Raw genomic sequence first — 18,069 nt, forward strand, 5'->3', positions numbered from 1 at the left:
TACAAAATTGCAAACTGAGTGCAAAGCAGTGTTTGTGCTTTTAGTTTTGCGAACTCAGTGAGTGGTTTTGCCATTTGTCTGTAGAGTTTTGCAAAAAAAGCCATAGTTACAAAAAATGTGTTTAAGCATTCAGAAAAAACTGTAAGCATTCAGAAAAAACTGTAATAGCAAGGTGACAGCAAGCTATTGAACTACCCTGATGTATGTCTCCTTGTTCTCTGGATGTCAGCAGTGGGGGGCGAGAAACCCAGTAAAGTAACGGATGCTCAGTAAAAGAAGCTTTGAGAGCAAGCTGACTATCCAAGAATTCAGCAATCAATGAAATGGGCTGATTCAAAGCTTATTACATCAATGTAGCTCTCAGTGGTAATGAAATAGATCTCTGACGAGGTCGACTTTAAGGGTTTCAGGCCCTTACTGGAGATTTTCCATCATCAACTTGGCTTGTTCGCTCACTTGAAACTCAATCAGTGACGAGAGGCTATTGTCTGCCCACGCTTTTTCAGATTGTATAAAATTGATTGAGGAAAGAAAGGAATTCCAATTAGAGTACGTATGTATTCAGTGCAACTCTGCCGAGAAATTAGATGAGTTTGTGTTGGTGTGCGTGTGTGTGTGTGTGTGTGTGAGAGAGAGAGAGAGAAACAGACAGACAGAGAGATTAAACTAACTCTCTCCTAAGCTGTAAGACATGACCAAACCAATCTGGGCCGAAATCACCGTCTGGGTCATCTACTTGAAGGTGCAGACAAAGTGTCTTGAACAAGACCAAAGGTCCAAACTTTGAAGGATAAGGAGTGTAGGGAATGACACACATGCTTAATCATAGAGATTTTAAACAAGAAAACAAATCTCTTGCATTTTCACAATTGGAATCTTATTGTATTTTGGAACAAAATATTATAGTAATCTTGAACACTACAGATATTACAGGAATCTATAGTATTTTGGGACATATAAGTACTGTAATAAGACTGTACTGTGAGGGTAAGGATATTATAGAGGTACAGACCATCATATATAATCAATATATAATATTTTTTTTGAAGGGCAGTCCATCTAGATAATATGACTCTAGTGTAATGATGTAAGAGTAAGCCAGACATGTAGACTAAACATAATAAAGATTTTTTTTAAAAAAGAGAGAGGCATGCCTCATAATTAACCAAAGAAAAAAAGAATTGGAGTTGGAGATTATGGCCACTGGCCATTTAGCAGGCTCAGCTCCAGCTTCCTGCTTCATTAACCATTCTGGCTCTCAAGACATCACCAGTAACTGCTCCATGATGTCTCTGTTTTAAGATCAAGCTCTACAGATGATGATGTATAGATGATATCTACTCATCTGTAATTAACATCTCATGTACTCAACTTGGTATTAATACTGTCAAAGTTCTGACTGTGAGTTTACTGCTCCACACACACACACACAAACACACACACACACACAAAAACACTCTCTCACACACACACACACATACACACACACACACACACACACACACTCACACACACACACACACACACACACACACACACACACACACACACTCACACACACACACATACACACATACACACACACACACTACACACACTTTCGAGGTGTGATTTAAAGGGGTCCACTCAGGGTCTGTGCGATGGGGAACGACACCCTTGAGATGCAGGAATGCACCAGTGGCGCTATTTCACTCTAACCTCCACTGTTGCTTTTGGCTTCACAGGGTCAAACGCTGCCAGGGAAGAGAGGGGTCCCTGTTTAAGGAAGGGGGGATCTCTGAACATTCCTTCCAGCACTCAGCTGGATTCACAGGCTGTTATTCTAAAGACTTGAGTTGAAGCAGCAACTGTTGAGAGAGAGAGAGAGAGAGAGAGAGAGAGAGAGCACACAAAAGTAGAAGCGAAGGGGTGATGCAGAAATAAAGCAGAATCCCTGGCTGAAAAGAACATGGAAATAGAACAAAAGTCCTAAAGTACATGGTGTGAATGTGTCAACCACATTTTAAAATAAGTGTTCATTAAAGTCTGGATGTACAATATATATTTTTTTTTTGCCTTTGTGTTCTCTTGACGGGGATACAACACATTCTGGGGTTACATAACCTCCCATATTTCCAGAAAGAGCTCAAATTTTCACACAGAAACTGCTACAGACTGACCTGTTTGCTTTCATTTAAAGTCAGAGATCATGTCATCATAGCTCCCCATTTGAATTTCTCATTGTAATAAGATAGATAGATACTTTATTGATCCCCAAGGGGGAATTTATAATAATACATAGGCTACTTTTAAAAACTCCATTATTTTGTAATGCATTATTAATATGATGGTCTTTAATCTTATCCTTGTGAAGCATATTGAATTGTAATGGGATTTGTAATGTGATGTGATGTGATTTGTGCTATAGAATAAACTGTTTTGCTTTGCCTTGCAAAGATTGCTGACTGGTAGCAGGGGAGCCTTAAAATTGTCAATGAGGAATGTCAGATGTGTCTCTGCGTGTAAACGTTGAACCAAGTTTTGAAACTGACATAGGCTTCTTGAAAAAATAGGCTTGTTGCCATAAAAAAATAGAGAGAGAGAGAGAGAGAGAGAGAGAGAGAGATATCCCACTGAGTGAAACATATTTTATCTGTTCTATAGGACTATTTATACTTTTATAATAGCCTGCTAAAATCACTACAGATCAATAGTCAGAACTCACAACATGGGTCATGGAGATTTCTAACAATTCAGTTTGGGGAGGCTAGTGATGAGTTTTGACTTCAAGAGTGAAAAAGGGTCCATAAGGGTCTTAGCCCAGGCCTATGGCAGTGGTTCACTAATTGCTCGTTCAAATAGATCAATTAGCGTAATGACCCCTGAAATAGGCCTATAGGACTGTTCTCGTTGGGCACCAGCATATATGCATGCTGCTTGCGGTTACATAACGTACTGAAAACGCCTCTGACAACCTTTTACTGTCTATGCTGAAAACACCCAGAGCCGTAGCTCTGAAAACACTGATAATACCACGCCCCCTAGTGGTTGATTAAATATGGCAGCCCAATCAGTATAATTCCCATTTTATCTATCTATCTATCTATCTATCACCTACCTACCTGTCTACCTACACATAACGATAGATAGCTAGATAAATAGCTAGATAGCTAGATAGATAGATAGATAGATAGATAGATAGATAGATAGATACTTTATTGATCCCCAGGGGAAATTCAAGGAAAAATAAGACCACATAAGACCACAATCGTCTTTTTTATGGTCAAGAGACTGTTCCAATCCGCGTACTTACGTCACTTTAATGAAGTGCACTAATGAAGTGCAAACATAATATTACTGGAGTTCAAACGCATTTTGCACAGACTTGAGCACTCATATCCATATCCATTATGTAAGTAGGCCTACGGACAGTGAGTGCTGATGTGTAGACCTAAACAGAAGAAATATATAACATATATATTTTTTTTTTTTAATCTATGTGCTTTGCTTACAGTAATTCATCAAGCTGTGTCTTGTAACACAAGTTGTCTGGTGACATGTCAAAAATATAAACGCCACCCATTTCCGGATGTAGCGTCACATTCTGAAGTTACTGCTCGCAATATCTCAAAATAAGAGATCAACTTTTCAAGCTGGATAGTATAATATATGACAGTAACTTATCTTTCATATACCTGGGTATTTCTATTAACAATTAACCTTAAAACATATTTAACGTGTAATTTAATTTGGCCATATATTTTTAATAAATCTCACCCACGGCTTTTATTATGAAAATCAAAACGACATTCTTATTGTTACCTCAACAGTTGGCGGTAAGGTGGGCAAGGCAAGCTGACAACAAATGTTATTGGTGCTGCGTTGAGGTGAGTTATTAATTCACATTTCTCTAGTTTTAATGTTTGCAAAGGACCTACCATAATGAAGACGGGAGGGATTCTGATGTGGTTAACATAGTTACCTCAACAGCCTCGTAGTTATCATTTTGGGCGTATGGGTAGCTATCATTGTCGTTAGCTAAATGGGACATTGTAGCCTCTGCAGACTATGTAGCAGTAGCTAGCCAGATATACTAGATGTGATATGCTAACTAGTAACAATTAGGTTGTGCCCTGCCCAGTTTTTTGTTTTGTTTTTACTTTTTAAAGCCTTTTAACTTGAGCTGTGAGCTGATGGTAGCACACTGTCTAGGCAGATTGTACAGCCAATACAATATATTGTATCACATTAGAGCTATACCTTGATAGGATGCAATAAGTGATGTAGGCCTATGTTGTCATTGCAGCTCGTGAACAGTCATGAGTGAGTTTAGAATACACCATGACGTGAATGAGCTCCTGAGTCTCCTGCATGTTCGAGGAGGGGATGGAGCCGAAGTTTACATCGATTTACTGCAGAAGAATAGGACTCCCTACGTCACCACCACCGTCTCAGCACACAGTGCCAAGGTATGCAACAAATGCATCAAACGTTTTGTTTATTCAGTTACCATACTCTGGACGTCAACGTCTGATGGATACGTGCATATCTTACAGGTGAAGATCGCGGAGTATTCCAAAACACCAGAAGATTTTCTGAAGAAATATGAAGAACTCAAGTCAAAGAATGTGCGGAACCTTGATCCACTTGTTTACCTTCTGTCAAAGCTCACGGAAGACAAAGAGGTAACCTACTGTTCCTCTCATACACATCCTATGCACTTCACTATTTTGTTTAAATAAAAAAAAAAAATAAGTGAGTGAATTTCATTTATGAACACATTCCTTGCAGACGTTGCAGTACTTGCAACAAAATGCCAAGGAAAGGACGGAGATGTCAGCGAACGCCTCAGCGGCGACCAGCTCAACGTTCACTATCCCTCAGACCAGCACAAAGATGTCCATGCAGGAGTTGGAGGAACTGCGCAAGAAGCTGGGCAATGTCACTGCCAGCTCTAACGTACCACAGGTACTGGGATGTTCATGTCAGTAATAGGATGGCGTAGGTAGTGTAAAGCAAGATGCAGGTCATAGTGGCACACATTATAAATAGCCGTCCTATTCATCTTGATATTCAGTTGTCCTTGAATAACAATAATATCAATATGCAGTGTGAATAAAAATAAATGTGCTTTTTGGTTGACCAGTCTGCAGAGGTAACTCGGAAAATGCTAAGGGACAAACACAACAAGAAGAATCCCACTCAGCCCATCCCGGTGTTTCCTAATTGGGTGTACGACAGGCCTGCCCTCATTGGGGATTTCATCACTGGCACCACGCCTGTTGGAGACCAAGCACCACCCATTGGTAAATGTTCCTCTGCTCCCACAGTTCCTGTATCCCCTGTGTACTATTTTTATGTTTATGTTTATGTTTATGTTATGTTTATGTTTATGCATTTAGCTGATGCTTTTATCCAAAGCGACTTACAGATACAAATTACAGGGGGAAATCTCCCTGGAGCAACTTTTTAAGGGTTAAATGCCTCACACTAGGGCACAGCGGTGGCAGTTGGGAATTGAACCCACTTTTTTTGTGGCTACAGCATGCTAGTCGAGTTCCTTAACCACTTCACTACCACCACCGCTACTGTAGTGTAGCCTGTAAGAGTCACTCCTGTGAGAGTTCAGGAAGCCTTCCCATGAATGTTATCATTGTGAGCTTCTCATCCTCAGGAACTTTCATTGTGAGCTTCTCATCCTTAGGAACTTTATCATTGTGAGATTCTTCACCCTCAGGGACTTTTATCATTGTGAGCTTCTTCATCCTCAGGTACGATTCCACTCACTGCCCAAGAGCAAGCGTTGGTGGAGGACCTGCTCTTCGTTCTGATTGGCGTGGACGGGCGTGACATCACTGCGCAGCCTGTGCTGGGCAGGCAGAGCCGGTCCTTCATCGTGGATACCTCTCTGGACATGTCAATCAAAGAGCTGGTGAACCGCATCCTACCGGTTGCCTCCTGCTACTCGACCATCACACGGTGAGTAACGCATCCAGACGGTTGTGCTGGTTTGTTATTATGCAGCGGAAATAAGCATTCTAGCATTATTGTGTTATCCTTGATAACTTTGCAAGAAGCCTGTATGATGTCTTTCAAAGTAATTGATTGGAGTCAATCAGCAGTCAATCTTTATGGGGGTAACCATGGCCTAAAGAAATGGGCTTGTGACTGAAAGGTTGCCACCGTTCGTTTCGTTGGTGGGCTGCAGCAGTTAATTGATTGTCAACTAGTTAATCACCACCAATCAGTTAATCAATTTGCATAATATTTTAAGGAAAATACCTCATGCCAATGCCAAAGTTTGCTTTACTTTAGCAAAGCATACTGGTTCAAAGCTTGTATCAAATTGCCATTTCCACGTGACTGATGATGTCAAAATCTTCGAGCAGACGGACAGGAATAATATGGGAAGGGAGAGTGAATGAACAGTGCTTTCCCCTCTAGTTTGTGATTCTACCAAACTGTTCTGCCGTTTCTCAGTGTTTTGCAGTCTATGCAGTCATTCATCTGTGCCCTTGTTCCGTCCAATGAAACCCTTTTGCAAACACGCCCACATAAAGAAACTTGGAGTTGGACTTAAGTTGTTTGAAATGAAAAAGGAAAATTGAAACCCTGCCAGCCAGGATGTTTTTTTTTATATACTATATATAGTTTTATAATGGCTATGTGTATGTTGCAGGACCCTGCTGCCGTCTTTTCAGATTACATTTTTTTTTCCAACCCTGTGGATTTATAGTTTTTTTTTTTTTTTTTAATCCATAGCGAATAACTGGTTATGTTTTTTTTTTTCTCTTCATCCATCTGCATTAACACAATGGTGGTACCGTTGGGGACTCGCACGCAGCTTCACGGAGGAGCGCTCGTCGTTTGAGTACGGCCAGGTGAACCACGCGCTGACGGCGGCCATGCGGACGCTGATGAAGGAGTACCTGATCCTGGTGACGCAGCTGGAGCATCTCCACCGGCAGGGCCTGCTCTCGCTGCAGAAGCTCTGGTTCTACATCCAGCCCACCATGCGCACCATGGAGATCCTCGCCTCCATCGGTGAGACGAGCGAGATCGGACGAGGGAGATCAGTGGGGGAGTCCCTTCTTGGGCATGTAGGGGTGGGATGGGGTGGGGGCGTTGTTCATTGGTGTTAATATGTTAGTGATAAACTTACGCACTTTAATAAGCTTACTGTTAGCAAGGGGAATGCTTTGAAATTGACTCATCCGTCTAACAGTGCTCCTCCTTTCCTCCTGTGGTTTCTCTGTATGAACAGAGTCTGATGTCTGGAGTCCCTTCTTGGGCATGCAGGGTGGGATGGGGTGGGGGCGTTGTTCATTGGTGTTAATATGTTAGTTATTAAACTCCTACGGTGTTTCATTTGTTCATTTGCCGAAAGAAGCTTTCTGTTCAAATTAAAAGAACCCCCATTAAGATGAACTGGTTCTGACCCTGTTTTATTTGTCAAACTTTGATAAACTTACGCACTTTAATAAGCTTACTGTTAGCAAGGGGAATGCTTTGAAATTGACTCATCCGTCTAACAGTGCTCCTCCTTTCCTCCTGTGGTTTCTCTGTATGAACAGCGACGTCAGTGGAGAAGGGGGATTGCATGGGCGGCTCGACGCTGAGTCTCCTCCATGACCGCACGTTCAACTACACGGGGGACAGCCAGGCGCAGGAGCTGTGTCTGTACCTCACTAAAGCGGCCAGCGTGCCCTACTTTGAGATCCTGGAGAAGTGGGTCTACCGGGGCATCATCAAAGATCCCTACAGGTGATGTCCGTGGCTGGGTACTGTACTGTACTGAATTACCCAGTTGGGAACGTAAAACCATATTGTACTGGCTACCTACTCAGTGTTTCCCACAGAATTGAATTCTATTCTATTCTAATTCAGCATTCTATTTGTGGTGGTAGGTTTGCAGAATTAACTCGAATGCAAGAGTTTTTAACAAATTAGTGCAGCGCGGTTTTGATTCCAACCAGATTCAAGCACAATTTAGTACAGCCAGGAAAATCATTGTGTTGTGGTCAATGTTGATATTGTGGTGGGCCGCCACAAATAAGTCAATGTATGGGAAACACTGCTACTCCACTTTTATTATTATTATTATTATTATTATTATTAGTAGTAGTAGTAGTAGTAGTAGTAGTAGTAGTAGTAGTAGTAGTTATACTAGCTTGCAGACGTTTACAGAGACAGGAGTGGAGGCATAGTTTTTCTTTAATATCACTGTCTAGTTTGTGCAGTTTTAGCACTTGCGCACCATGGAAGTCGTTTGACCCTCATTTACACCTTCTGATGATGAAATTTACTGAATAAGTAATCATAAGATTATATTGTAACTATTACACAAGCTCAATATGGCATTAATTGCACCAAATTGTAAGTAATCAGCAAAGCTGTTTAATTGGTTTGAATTTCACCTTGAAAGAGTTTCATAGTTTTTACAGCATTATTCTGTTAACTGTTATTATAGGTGCAAAAATATATATTGATGTCTGAGTTGAATCTGGCGTTTTACCCTGTCTGAGGTGCTCTTCTTCTCCACAAGTGAGTTCATGGTGGAGGAGCATGAGCTTCAGAAAGAGAAGATTCAGGAGGACTACAACGACAAATACTGGGACCAACGCTACACTATAATCCAGCATCGAATCCCTTCTTTCCTGCAAAAGATGGCTGACAAGATACTCAGTACAGGTCTGTGGATCTGTTGGTTGAGTTTGTGTGATTTGAGTTTATTGATGACAGAGGTGCTTCCTTTTAAGATATTAAATGCTGGGGGAAAAGAAGAACAGTAACATTGATTGGGTTTCTTTTTATTAAAATGTATGTGTGTATTGCATAATGTTGGATAAAGAGTTAAAGTAGACTGATACGGTATTTAGCAAATGCTTTTATCCAAAGCAACACAAACTCACAATGGCGGGAATCGGACCCGGGTTGTCCGATTGTTAGTCGATGACTACCGCTGGTCCACCATGACTGCAAAGAGCGTCTGAGCGTCTGTCAAATAAGTGAAAAATTAACCAACGATGTTGTTTTCTGGTGCAGGCAAGTATCTGAATGTAGTCCGAGAGTGTGGCCGAGACGTCACGTGTCCAGACGCCAAAGAGGTCCTCTACACCCTGAAGGAGCGGGCATACGTGGAGCAGATCGAAAAGGCGTACAACTACGCCAGCAAGGTGCTGCTGGACTTCCTCATGGAGGAGAAGGAGCTTGTGTCGCGCTTAAGGTGAGACAAGCGAGCGTAGGAATAACAATAATGATAATCATTTTTATTTAAATAGCGCCTCTGTCAAATCCAAGGTCGCTTTACAGAGTAGAATCTATGACCGCAATTCCAACAGACCATAATTGACAAGAGAGACAGAGGTACATTCAAACATGCAAACGTTTGCAAACAAGGTACTGTTTGCCTTGGGTTTTTGGCGAATGTTTGCAAACACTCTGAGCAAACAGTCTGAGAACATTCAGTGGAGCGCAGAATGTCATCTAAAGTTTGAAATGGAAAATTCGGTAACACTTTACTTGACAGTATCGACATAAGAGTGACATAACACTGTCATGGACATATGACACTGATGACACATGAACCCTAATCCTAACCCTAACTTGTTATGACAAAAACCGAATGTCACTTAATAACAGAAGCGTTATGTCATAAACGTTTATGACGTGTTTATGACACATTCATGACAGTGTCATGTCACTTTTATTCCGATACTGTCAAGTAAAGTGTAACCGAAAATTCTATATTTAGTCATACCCTGTGTTTGGAACTTTCAACTTTCAACACTCATCACATACTGTAGTTGTTCACTACGTAGTGAGTGAGTGAATGTTTGGAACACAGTGGTGGAAACCTATGTAGCTACATGGCTTACAAGGAAATATCAAGTAGAACGGCTACTGCTCTGTCCCTCTTCTCACTAGGCTACTGAACTCAAACTATTAACCCATTCGCGCTGGATGCTGCATGACGCAACATTGACCCTCCTGCTGGATGCTGCGTAGCGCAACATTGACCCTCCCGCTGGATGCTGCGTAGCGCAGCATGCTTTTTTTTTCATGTTTCATGCTTTTTTTTCATGTTTTTTCATGCTACAGAGGCTTAGATATAAAATTTTGGTAGACGTTGACAATTTTTAGTATGTTTTCAGAAAACCCTCAGGAAATAAGGTTATTTAGTCTAGAATGCCATAGGATTCTATAGGCGTTTTTAGCAGGCATTTTAGGCGTAAATGGGTTAACTGAAGGTTGAGTGACTGGTGGCCATTTTCTGATTGATTCATCTTTTACCTTTATTTCTGTGCACTAGGTCCATAAAACACTACTTCCTGATGGACAAAGGCGATTTCTTCGTCCACTTCATGGACCTGACTGAAGAGGAGCTGAAGAAGCCTGTTGATGACATCATCCCTCCTCGGCTGGAAGCTCTTTTGGAGTTAGCCCTCCGCATGAGCACCGCAAACACGGATCCGTTCAAAGACGACCTAAAGGTAAGCCGCGCGGAACGTTTTTAGATCTTTCTGCCTTTGATGGGAGAACAAGGGAATGCAGATGGCTCAACCTTCAATTAACAGGGTAGATGAATTACTTTTTTGGTCTGTAAAATTCAGACAGCAAGAGAATTAATGAATTGGTGAGATTCGTTGTTCTTTATTTGATCTGATAACATCAATGTCCTAATGGTCATGCCTTTTACTGTCTATTGATGAGGAGAAGTACTTGTTACACTTTGTTTACCTATCACCCAGCTGATCGAAACAAAAATGAAACGTTCAAGCAGACAATACAGATATAATACAGAATCATCAAAATGACATTCACCACAATGACTATATACATAGATGGACAGTGCATTGTCCATTAAAAGTGAAGCCATGGGAACATTCTACTGAACTTAAAGCAGAGACTTTCTAATGCGGAGACAGCACTCAAAGAATCTCCCAAAGAAATGTCTGGGGTAGCGAGTTAGCTCTGTTTTTTTTTAACAAACAAACAACAAAAGTGACGTTGCCCAACAACTTGGAGCACCTTTTAAAAAAAAAAGAAATGTAAGTATATTTGGGCTTTTTAATGCATCTAATCAGATAGGATAGTGGAGAATGACAATAAGCGAGTGGGAGAGAGAGTTGGGGTGGGATCCGGAAAGGACCACGGCGCGGGAATCGAACCCGGGTCGCCGGCGTACGGTGCAAGTGCCCCAGCCAGTCGCGCCACGGCTGAAGCCCATTTAGAGCTTGTTTAACTGAATGGAGAACACTCACTCCCAGCTGAACCCCTCTTCTCCACTCCACTCCGCCCGCAGATCGACCTGATGCAGCACGACGTGATCACTCAGCTGCTCCGCGTGCTGGCCATCGAGACCAAGCAGGAGAAGGCCCTCATCAACGCCGACCCCACCGAGGTGTCCCTGTCCGGCCTCGAGGCCTTCTCCTTCGACTACATCGTCAAGTGGCCTCTCTCGCTCATCATCAACAGGTAACCGACGACACGTAGTTTGGTAGAGCGGTCGCGCGCACCATCCCACCTTTCTTTAAGGCCAGGTGCTGGACAAAGGTATACGAACGTAAAACAGAAGAGGGAATGTCGTCCGCACACCGGAGTCAAGCTTCCAAATATTTCAATTAAAACCGTTTGCCTGAAGAAGACCCAGAGGGGTCGAAACATTGTTGGTTTCAATGAAAAATGTTGGGAGCTCTTTTGTTAACTGACGATACGTACCTGTAGCTTGGGTTAAGAACATCCCTCTCGTTCCTTACATAGTGCATAACCACCATATTCACTGTATACAATCCTATGTGGTGAATGAGTGGGTGCTCCTAATACATGGATACAGGGATCATTTTGGATACTTTGTTTTATTTTGAGATCATTTGTTTTATTTTGTACAGCACTTTGGTCAGTGAAAGCTGGAGGTTTATTTTGACTTGGGTTTCCATGGGTAAATACCGTACTACGTAATTATAACATTGTAATTTACGGCTCATGGTAGAGGCTGAGGATATAGTCATTCTGTTGTATTAGACAACTGGTTGCTGGTTGTACTAAATGAATTACAAGTGTGTTAAAGACTTTTAATGAAACATGTAGTGTTGTGTATATAAAAAATAATAATGTCTCTTTTTTTTTTTTTGCCTTGCTTTGGAACAGGAAAGCACTGACGCGCTACCAGATGCTGTTCAGACACATATTTTACTGTAAGCACGTGGAGCGGCTGCTCTGCAACGTCTGGATCAGCAACAAGATGGCCAAGCAGTTCTCCCTGCACTCAGCCAAATGGTGAGAGAGACACTTATCGTCGTCTTAAAGTGATGATACATAGGGCAACTTCTTGAGCAATGTTGCTGGGCAACCACATAACCAGTTCCATTTATTCTGATTGGATGATCATGACAACTTCCCTACTGATGATTAAAGTTCTCCAGAAAAGAAACTGTTGCCAAATATCAATGAGAAAATGCCAGAACCACAATAATGAGGAACATTGCCCAGCAACATTGCTCAAAACGTTGCCCCATGTATCATCAGCTTTAGTCTTGTACAGGTTTTTAGAGCAATCCAATGGTTCCAATGGTTTTTTAGGTTATTTTTGTTTTTTTTGCTACTGGGCTCCCCAGCATTTGTATTTTACACAATTGCCATAAATACCACTAAAGGCTTGCAGCCTTCACGGACGGTACACTATTACAAGTTAGTTTACCATCAAAATGACATTGAAGCTGTTGTATGAGGGTTAAAAACTTGCATTGGATGCCTTTTAAGCATTACAGATGTGTTGTTTGTCTTTTGTTGTCCTAGTACATATCTTGCATACATTACTTTAATGAGTAACTCATCCATTGTTTTTCTCTCTCTCTCTCTTTCTCTTTCTCTCACTCGTTCTCTCTTTCTCTCTCTCTCTTTCTCTTTCTGTAGGTTTTCCACTGCGTTTGCTCTCAGGCAGCGCATGCTCAACTTTGTACAGAACATCCAGTACTACATGATGTTCGAGGTCATGGAGCCCACCTGGCACATCATGGAAAACAACCTCAAATCAGTGAGTCTCTACCAGTGTTGTAGTACTCGAGTCCGAGTCATGAGCTACATTTAGAGACTCGTGACTTGACTTGGACTCGTACATTCAGACCATGCAGACTCTGAAATTGAGACGAGGCCTCGACTTTTTTGTAATGTCATTAGGCTATAATTATATAATAATATGTCATTAGAATATTATTTGGTATAGGATTTTAATATCTAAATTATTTTTAGTATTAATATTAGTGCAATGGAGTGTTACTGCTTCATGTCATACATCACACATCACGCCATGTTCCTACAAAACTGACAACCTTCGGGGCATTCATTAAATGAATGCCCCGAAGGTTGTCAGTTTTGCATTTAATAGTGACTCGACTTGGCCTGTCTCGGACTTGAACACTGGAGACTCGAACCTGGACTTGGACTCGAGGCATAGTGACTTGACTACAACACTGGTCTCTACCATCACATACGCTCACAAACCATCCTCAAATCAGTAAGACTCTACCATCACATACGCTCACAAACCATCCTCAAATCAGTGAGACTCTACCATCACATACGCTCACAAAACCATCCTCAAATCAGTGAGACTCTACCATCACATACGCTCACAAACCATCCTCAAATCAGTAAGACTATACCATCACATACGCTCCCAAATATACAAGCCAGTGAGACTGACACTCCTCAGTAGGGTAGATTTGGACAAAGTACTGACCAGTCACTCCAAATCAGATCCAAATCTGAGTTTTTGTAGACAGGGGATTGTAACTCTTGTCAGTAAGTCATTGACCAAACAGGCCACGTAAGAGAATTTGAGGTCACCACACTTGGATGAACACTCATCTGGCTTTTAAAATGTGTCACCTGTTCAGAGTTTGCATTTCATTTTTTGCTGTGCTTTTGTGTGGCGAAGGTTGTTGTGAGTCTGTCAGTGATCACTGTGAAGTGGAATTTGTGACGATCTACATGTAACAGTTTGTCCAGCAGGGGGCTCCATTTCCCCATGTATTGGGAAAGAGATAATGTCCTCATTACTCTGTCCTCCCTCTTCACTCTCTCCTCTGTCTTTCTCTTCTTTCTCTCTCTCTCTCTCTCTCTTCTCTCTCTCTTCTGTCTTTCTCTTCTCTCTCTATCTTTCTCTTCTCTCTCTCTCTCTCTCTCTCTCTCTCTTCTCTCTCTCCTCTGTCTCTCTTCTCTCTCTCTCTCTCTCTCTCTCTCTCTCTTTTACTCTTCCTCCAGGCATCAAACATTGATGATGTCCTATGCCACCACACTAGTTTCCTAGACAACTGTCTGAAGGACTGCATGCTGACCAATCCGGAGCTGCTGAAGATCTTCTCCAAGCTCATGTCCGTGTGCGTCATGTTCACAAACTGTATGCAGGTCAGTGGCATCAAATCAATCTGTGTTACAGTGCGGTGTACATAATACAGTTATCAGGATCAGAGTTCTAAGTGGAGTGTTATGAAACTGGATAGCAGTTGTGATATGCTGTACTAAATAGAGTAGCAAAGCCATGAGCGTTGTCAAAGCAGCAATTTCGCTGGATCTAAACAAATCAGTCTAACTATAATAGTCACCATAGCGGTAGCTTTCTTAATCTATTTCAATAATTTTACAACGTTTCCAAGACTATTATTTTTATAACGTTTCCAAGACTAGTATATTGTTTTACACTGTAGGAATCACATACTACAACATAAACTTCATATCAACATGATCAAATTTGTAACTACAGACTTTTATTTTAGCATGGGTTTCCTCCATAAAAGAGACCTGCTTGTAACTTCATGGTTTTAACAGTGTATTTGTCTTCTGTATGATTAATTCTGTGTGTGTGTGTGTGTGTGTGTGTGTGTGTGTGTGTGTGTGTGTGTGTGGTACGTTTCCCTACAGACGTTCACCCTCAGCATGCGTCTGGATGGAGAGATGAACCGCCTGAGTAGAGAAGCTCCGTCTACCCAGAGTGAGCGTGCTGAGGAGGCAGAGAAGAAGAAGCAGGCCTCTAAGGTATTCAGAACACACACACACACACCAACACATGCGCACCCAGACACACACACACACACACACACACACACCAACACATGCGCACCCAGACACACACACACACACACACACCAACACATGCGCACCCAGACACACACACACACACACACACACCAACACATGCGCACCCAGACACACACACACACACACACACACCAACACATGCGCACCCAGACACACACACACACACACACACCAACACATGCGCACCCAGACACACACACACACACCAACACACGCGCACACAGACACACACACACCATTACACACACACACACACACACCCACGAGGCATTCAATCTTTAAACCCATTCCGTCTGACTTTCCTCACCATTTGTATTCAGGTGACGTCAAGTCACTGGCAGTTGGTTACTAGTGGGCTTTCCTGACTTTTGTTTACTGCTGGTTGCCCTGGAAGCGGCTGTTTGGTTAATCAAACAGTCCAAGTCCAAATCTGATGTGGCACCATCAATTGACCTAACCTCCATTTTAACTAATAATCTCCAATGTTAAATAGTTTTGTCCACTTTGAGGAATGTTAATATAAGTATTTACCACAGAATAAAGTGTTTCTGTGTAGTTACAGCTGATTATGAGTAAGCCTCAGCTGGAAGTGAAAACAGGAAGTTGTATATCTCATGCCATGTCCATTTCCTGTGGCGGGCAGTTTGTGGCGGAGCACATGGAGGCGCTGCAGTCGGACGCGGGCTTCGAGGCGACCATCGGCAAGTTCGACAGCAACTTCAGCACCATGCTCCTGGACCTGCTGGACAAGCTGAGCATCTACAGCACCAACGACTGCGAGCACAGCATGATCAACATCATCTACCGGTGCGTGACCACAGATGGGTGGGGGGGGGGGGAGCGGTTATGGCCCAATCCCAAAGTATAAGTATATATACTCTTTTGATCCCATGAGGGAAATTTGGTCTCTGCATTTATCCCAATCCGTGAATTAGTGAAACACACACAGCACACAGTGAACACACAGTGAACACACAGTGAGGTGAAGCACACACTAATCCCGGCGCAGTGAGCTGCCTGCATCAACAGCAGCGCTCGGGGAGCAGTGAGGGGTTAGGTGCCTTGCTCAAGGGCACTTCAGCCGTGTCTACTGGTCGGGGTTCGAACCAGCAACCCTCTGGTTACAGGTCCGAAGTGCTAACCAGTAGGCCACGGCTGCCCCTCCGGGCTCACAGGGCTTCTACACACAGTTGCGTTCCGTCAATGCATGCTAGTGGGTGTTCCCGACGGTAGCTATGCAAATGACTTGAAGTATAACCGTAATTTGATTGGCTGGTGCCGTCCGTCAATTGGCTTGATTGGCCGGTGCCGTCTGTCGGTGCAGCAGCAGCTGAACTTCTCAACGCGAGCAACGGGAGCAACGCGACGCAACGGACCCGCAATTCAGTTTGGCAACGGATGACGTAAGCCCATGTAAAGTGAACGGGATGCGTCTCCAGCACAACAACGCACGCAACTGTGTGTATCAGCCGACAGACTCACAGACTTTGCTGTGCGTTCTCGCGAAATTCGTAAGGGCTTAGGGCTGTCCCAATGTCGCATATCAAATGGTGTGAGTGTTTGAGTACACACTTACCGAGCCCTTTTCCGTGAGTCTGCATTGTGCAGACTTCACTAAAGGGAATTACCCACAGTTCAAAGCATTGTGACGTTTACCGCGGAGACCATAGAGAAAATCACGACACAAGTGCATGGTGCACGTGTCAGCAACGTCTTTGTTATTAAACATGAAGTGCCGTCACAGTCCCATATCTACCTATCTGAGCCCATGTGGCCTCACACTCACTCACCTAGCACCTGAGATCAAAGTCTTAGTCCTCAGGGCTCGCTTTGGGATTGGCCCTATATACCGGTGCGTGGCAACGGACAGGGTGGGGGAGGGGAGTGGTCATCTACCGGTGCTTTTAAAAGTGGTTGCCAGCTTGGCAACCAGGCATGAGGTTTTGGTTGCCATCATTAATGGCCTGTTTTTGCGCACTAAAATAATAATAACACTAGTTAGTGTTTAGACACACATTTGGATTTATTTCACCTTTATTTCACATAGCTTATTTCATAACAGGAATAGAGGAAAAAGAGATAATACATATAATGTGGCCCTTGACAAAAAAGAACTAAAAAGAACTATAGTAATTTGCAACTGTAGTATAGTGAGATTTCTATAGTAGTTCTATGCAGGGGTGTCGTGGTAAAAAAAGAGGTGGGTAAACTATAAGGAGCATAGTCCACTATAAGGTGCATAGTCGGGTCGTTCTCAGTGGCAAGTGCATGTCAGCCCCTTCAACTGAGAACAAGTCTCAACTAAAAATTAAAATAATAAGGAGCATGAGGATAATTGAGAAACAAATGTTCCGATGTAATACAGACATTTTTTTTGTTGCAGTGTAATTGTAATTTTTCAGTGTGCCTGGTTTTCTGCCTTAAGACAGACAGTCTTGTGTGAGACATGTGTGCTGATTCTTTTCTCCTCGCAGGTTGGATTTCAACGGCTTCTACACCGAGCGCTTGGAGAAGATGGCTATCGAGCGGAGTCAGAAAGCCGCTGCGTGACGTCGCCCTGTTGTCTTAAAATGACAAACATCTGCACGACGCCAGGCCTCATAGCCAGATGTCGGCCTCGTCGTAGCACTTCGACTTACTTTATTTCATCCCTCTACAGAATGCCTGTAAAGAGCAGCAGTCGCTCTCCATTTTGTTCCGAAACTGTGTGAACCTTTGTCTAATCGATGAAATGACTTGACTGTTGATGGTTCTGATGATGTTCTGGACTGGAGTGGACTGCAAAGCACTGATGTTATGCTTTTGTTACAAACATAACAAAAATCCTATTTAAACTTGTCTTACAAAAAAAAAAACGAAAAAAAAACCAATAACATTGAGAGTGAATGCACTTGTTTGAATTCCTTGAAAGTGTATTATGTAACTGTTGTTTATAAACGCCCCTTCCTTCTTTCCTCAACCTGGCCCCTTAATAAAGACTTATGAGAAAAA

General features: G+C 42.6%; 1 protein-coding gene across 1 annotated transcript; it reads left to right on the forward strand.

Annotated features, from left to right (window-relative positions):
* The first annotated feature begins 3,783 nt into the window (after positions 1-3,783).
* tubgcp2 (tubulin gamma complex component 2) lies at positions 3,784-18,043 on the forward strand. Its single transcript, XM_076297888.1, has 18 exons — positions 3,784-3,866; positions 4,286-4,448; positions 4,536-4,664; positions 4,771-4,947; positions 5,126-5,285; positions 5,751-5,958; positions 6,824-7,023; positions 7,554-7,743; positions 8,525-8,670; positions 9,025-9,205; positions 10,292-10,472; positions 11,285-11,457; positions 12,130-12,258; positions 12,895-13,015; positions 14,245-14,388; positions 14,902-15,015; positions 15,722-15,885; positions 17,553-18,043. The coding sequence occupies exons 2-18, from the start codon at positions 4,299-4,301 to the stop codon at positions 17,626-17,628; spliced, it is 2,643 nt and encodes an 880-aa protein (XP_076154003.1). The 5' UTR covers positions 3,784-3,866; positions 4,286-4,298; the 3' UTR covers positions 17,629-18,043.
* The last annotated feature ends 26 nt before the right edge of the window (positions 18,044-18,069 follow it).

Source organism: Alosa pseudoharengus, unplaced genomic scaffold, assembly GCF_046254945.1.
Source record: "Alosa pseudoharengus isolate Yale_2024_CS ecotype anadromous, Long Island Sound unplaced genomic scaffold, YU_APseudo_1.1 YU_APseudo_1.1_scf_21, whole genome shotgun sequence".
NCBI lineage: Eukaryota > Metazoa > Chordata > Actinopteri > Clupeiformes > Clupeidae > Alosa > Alosa pseudoharengus.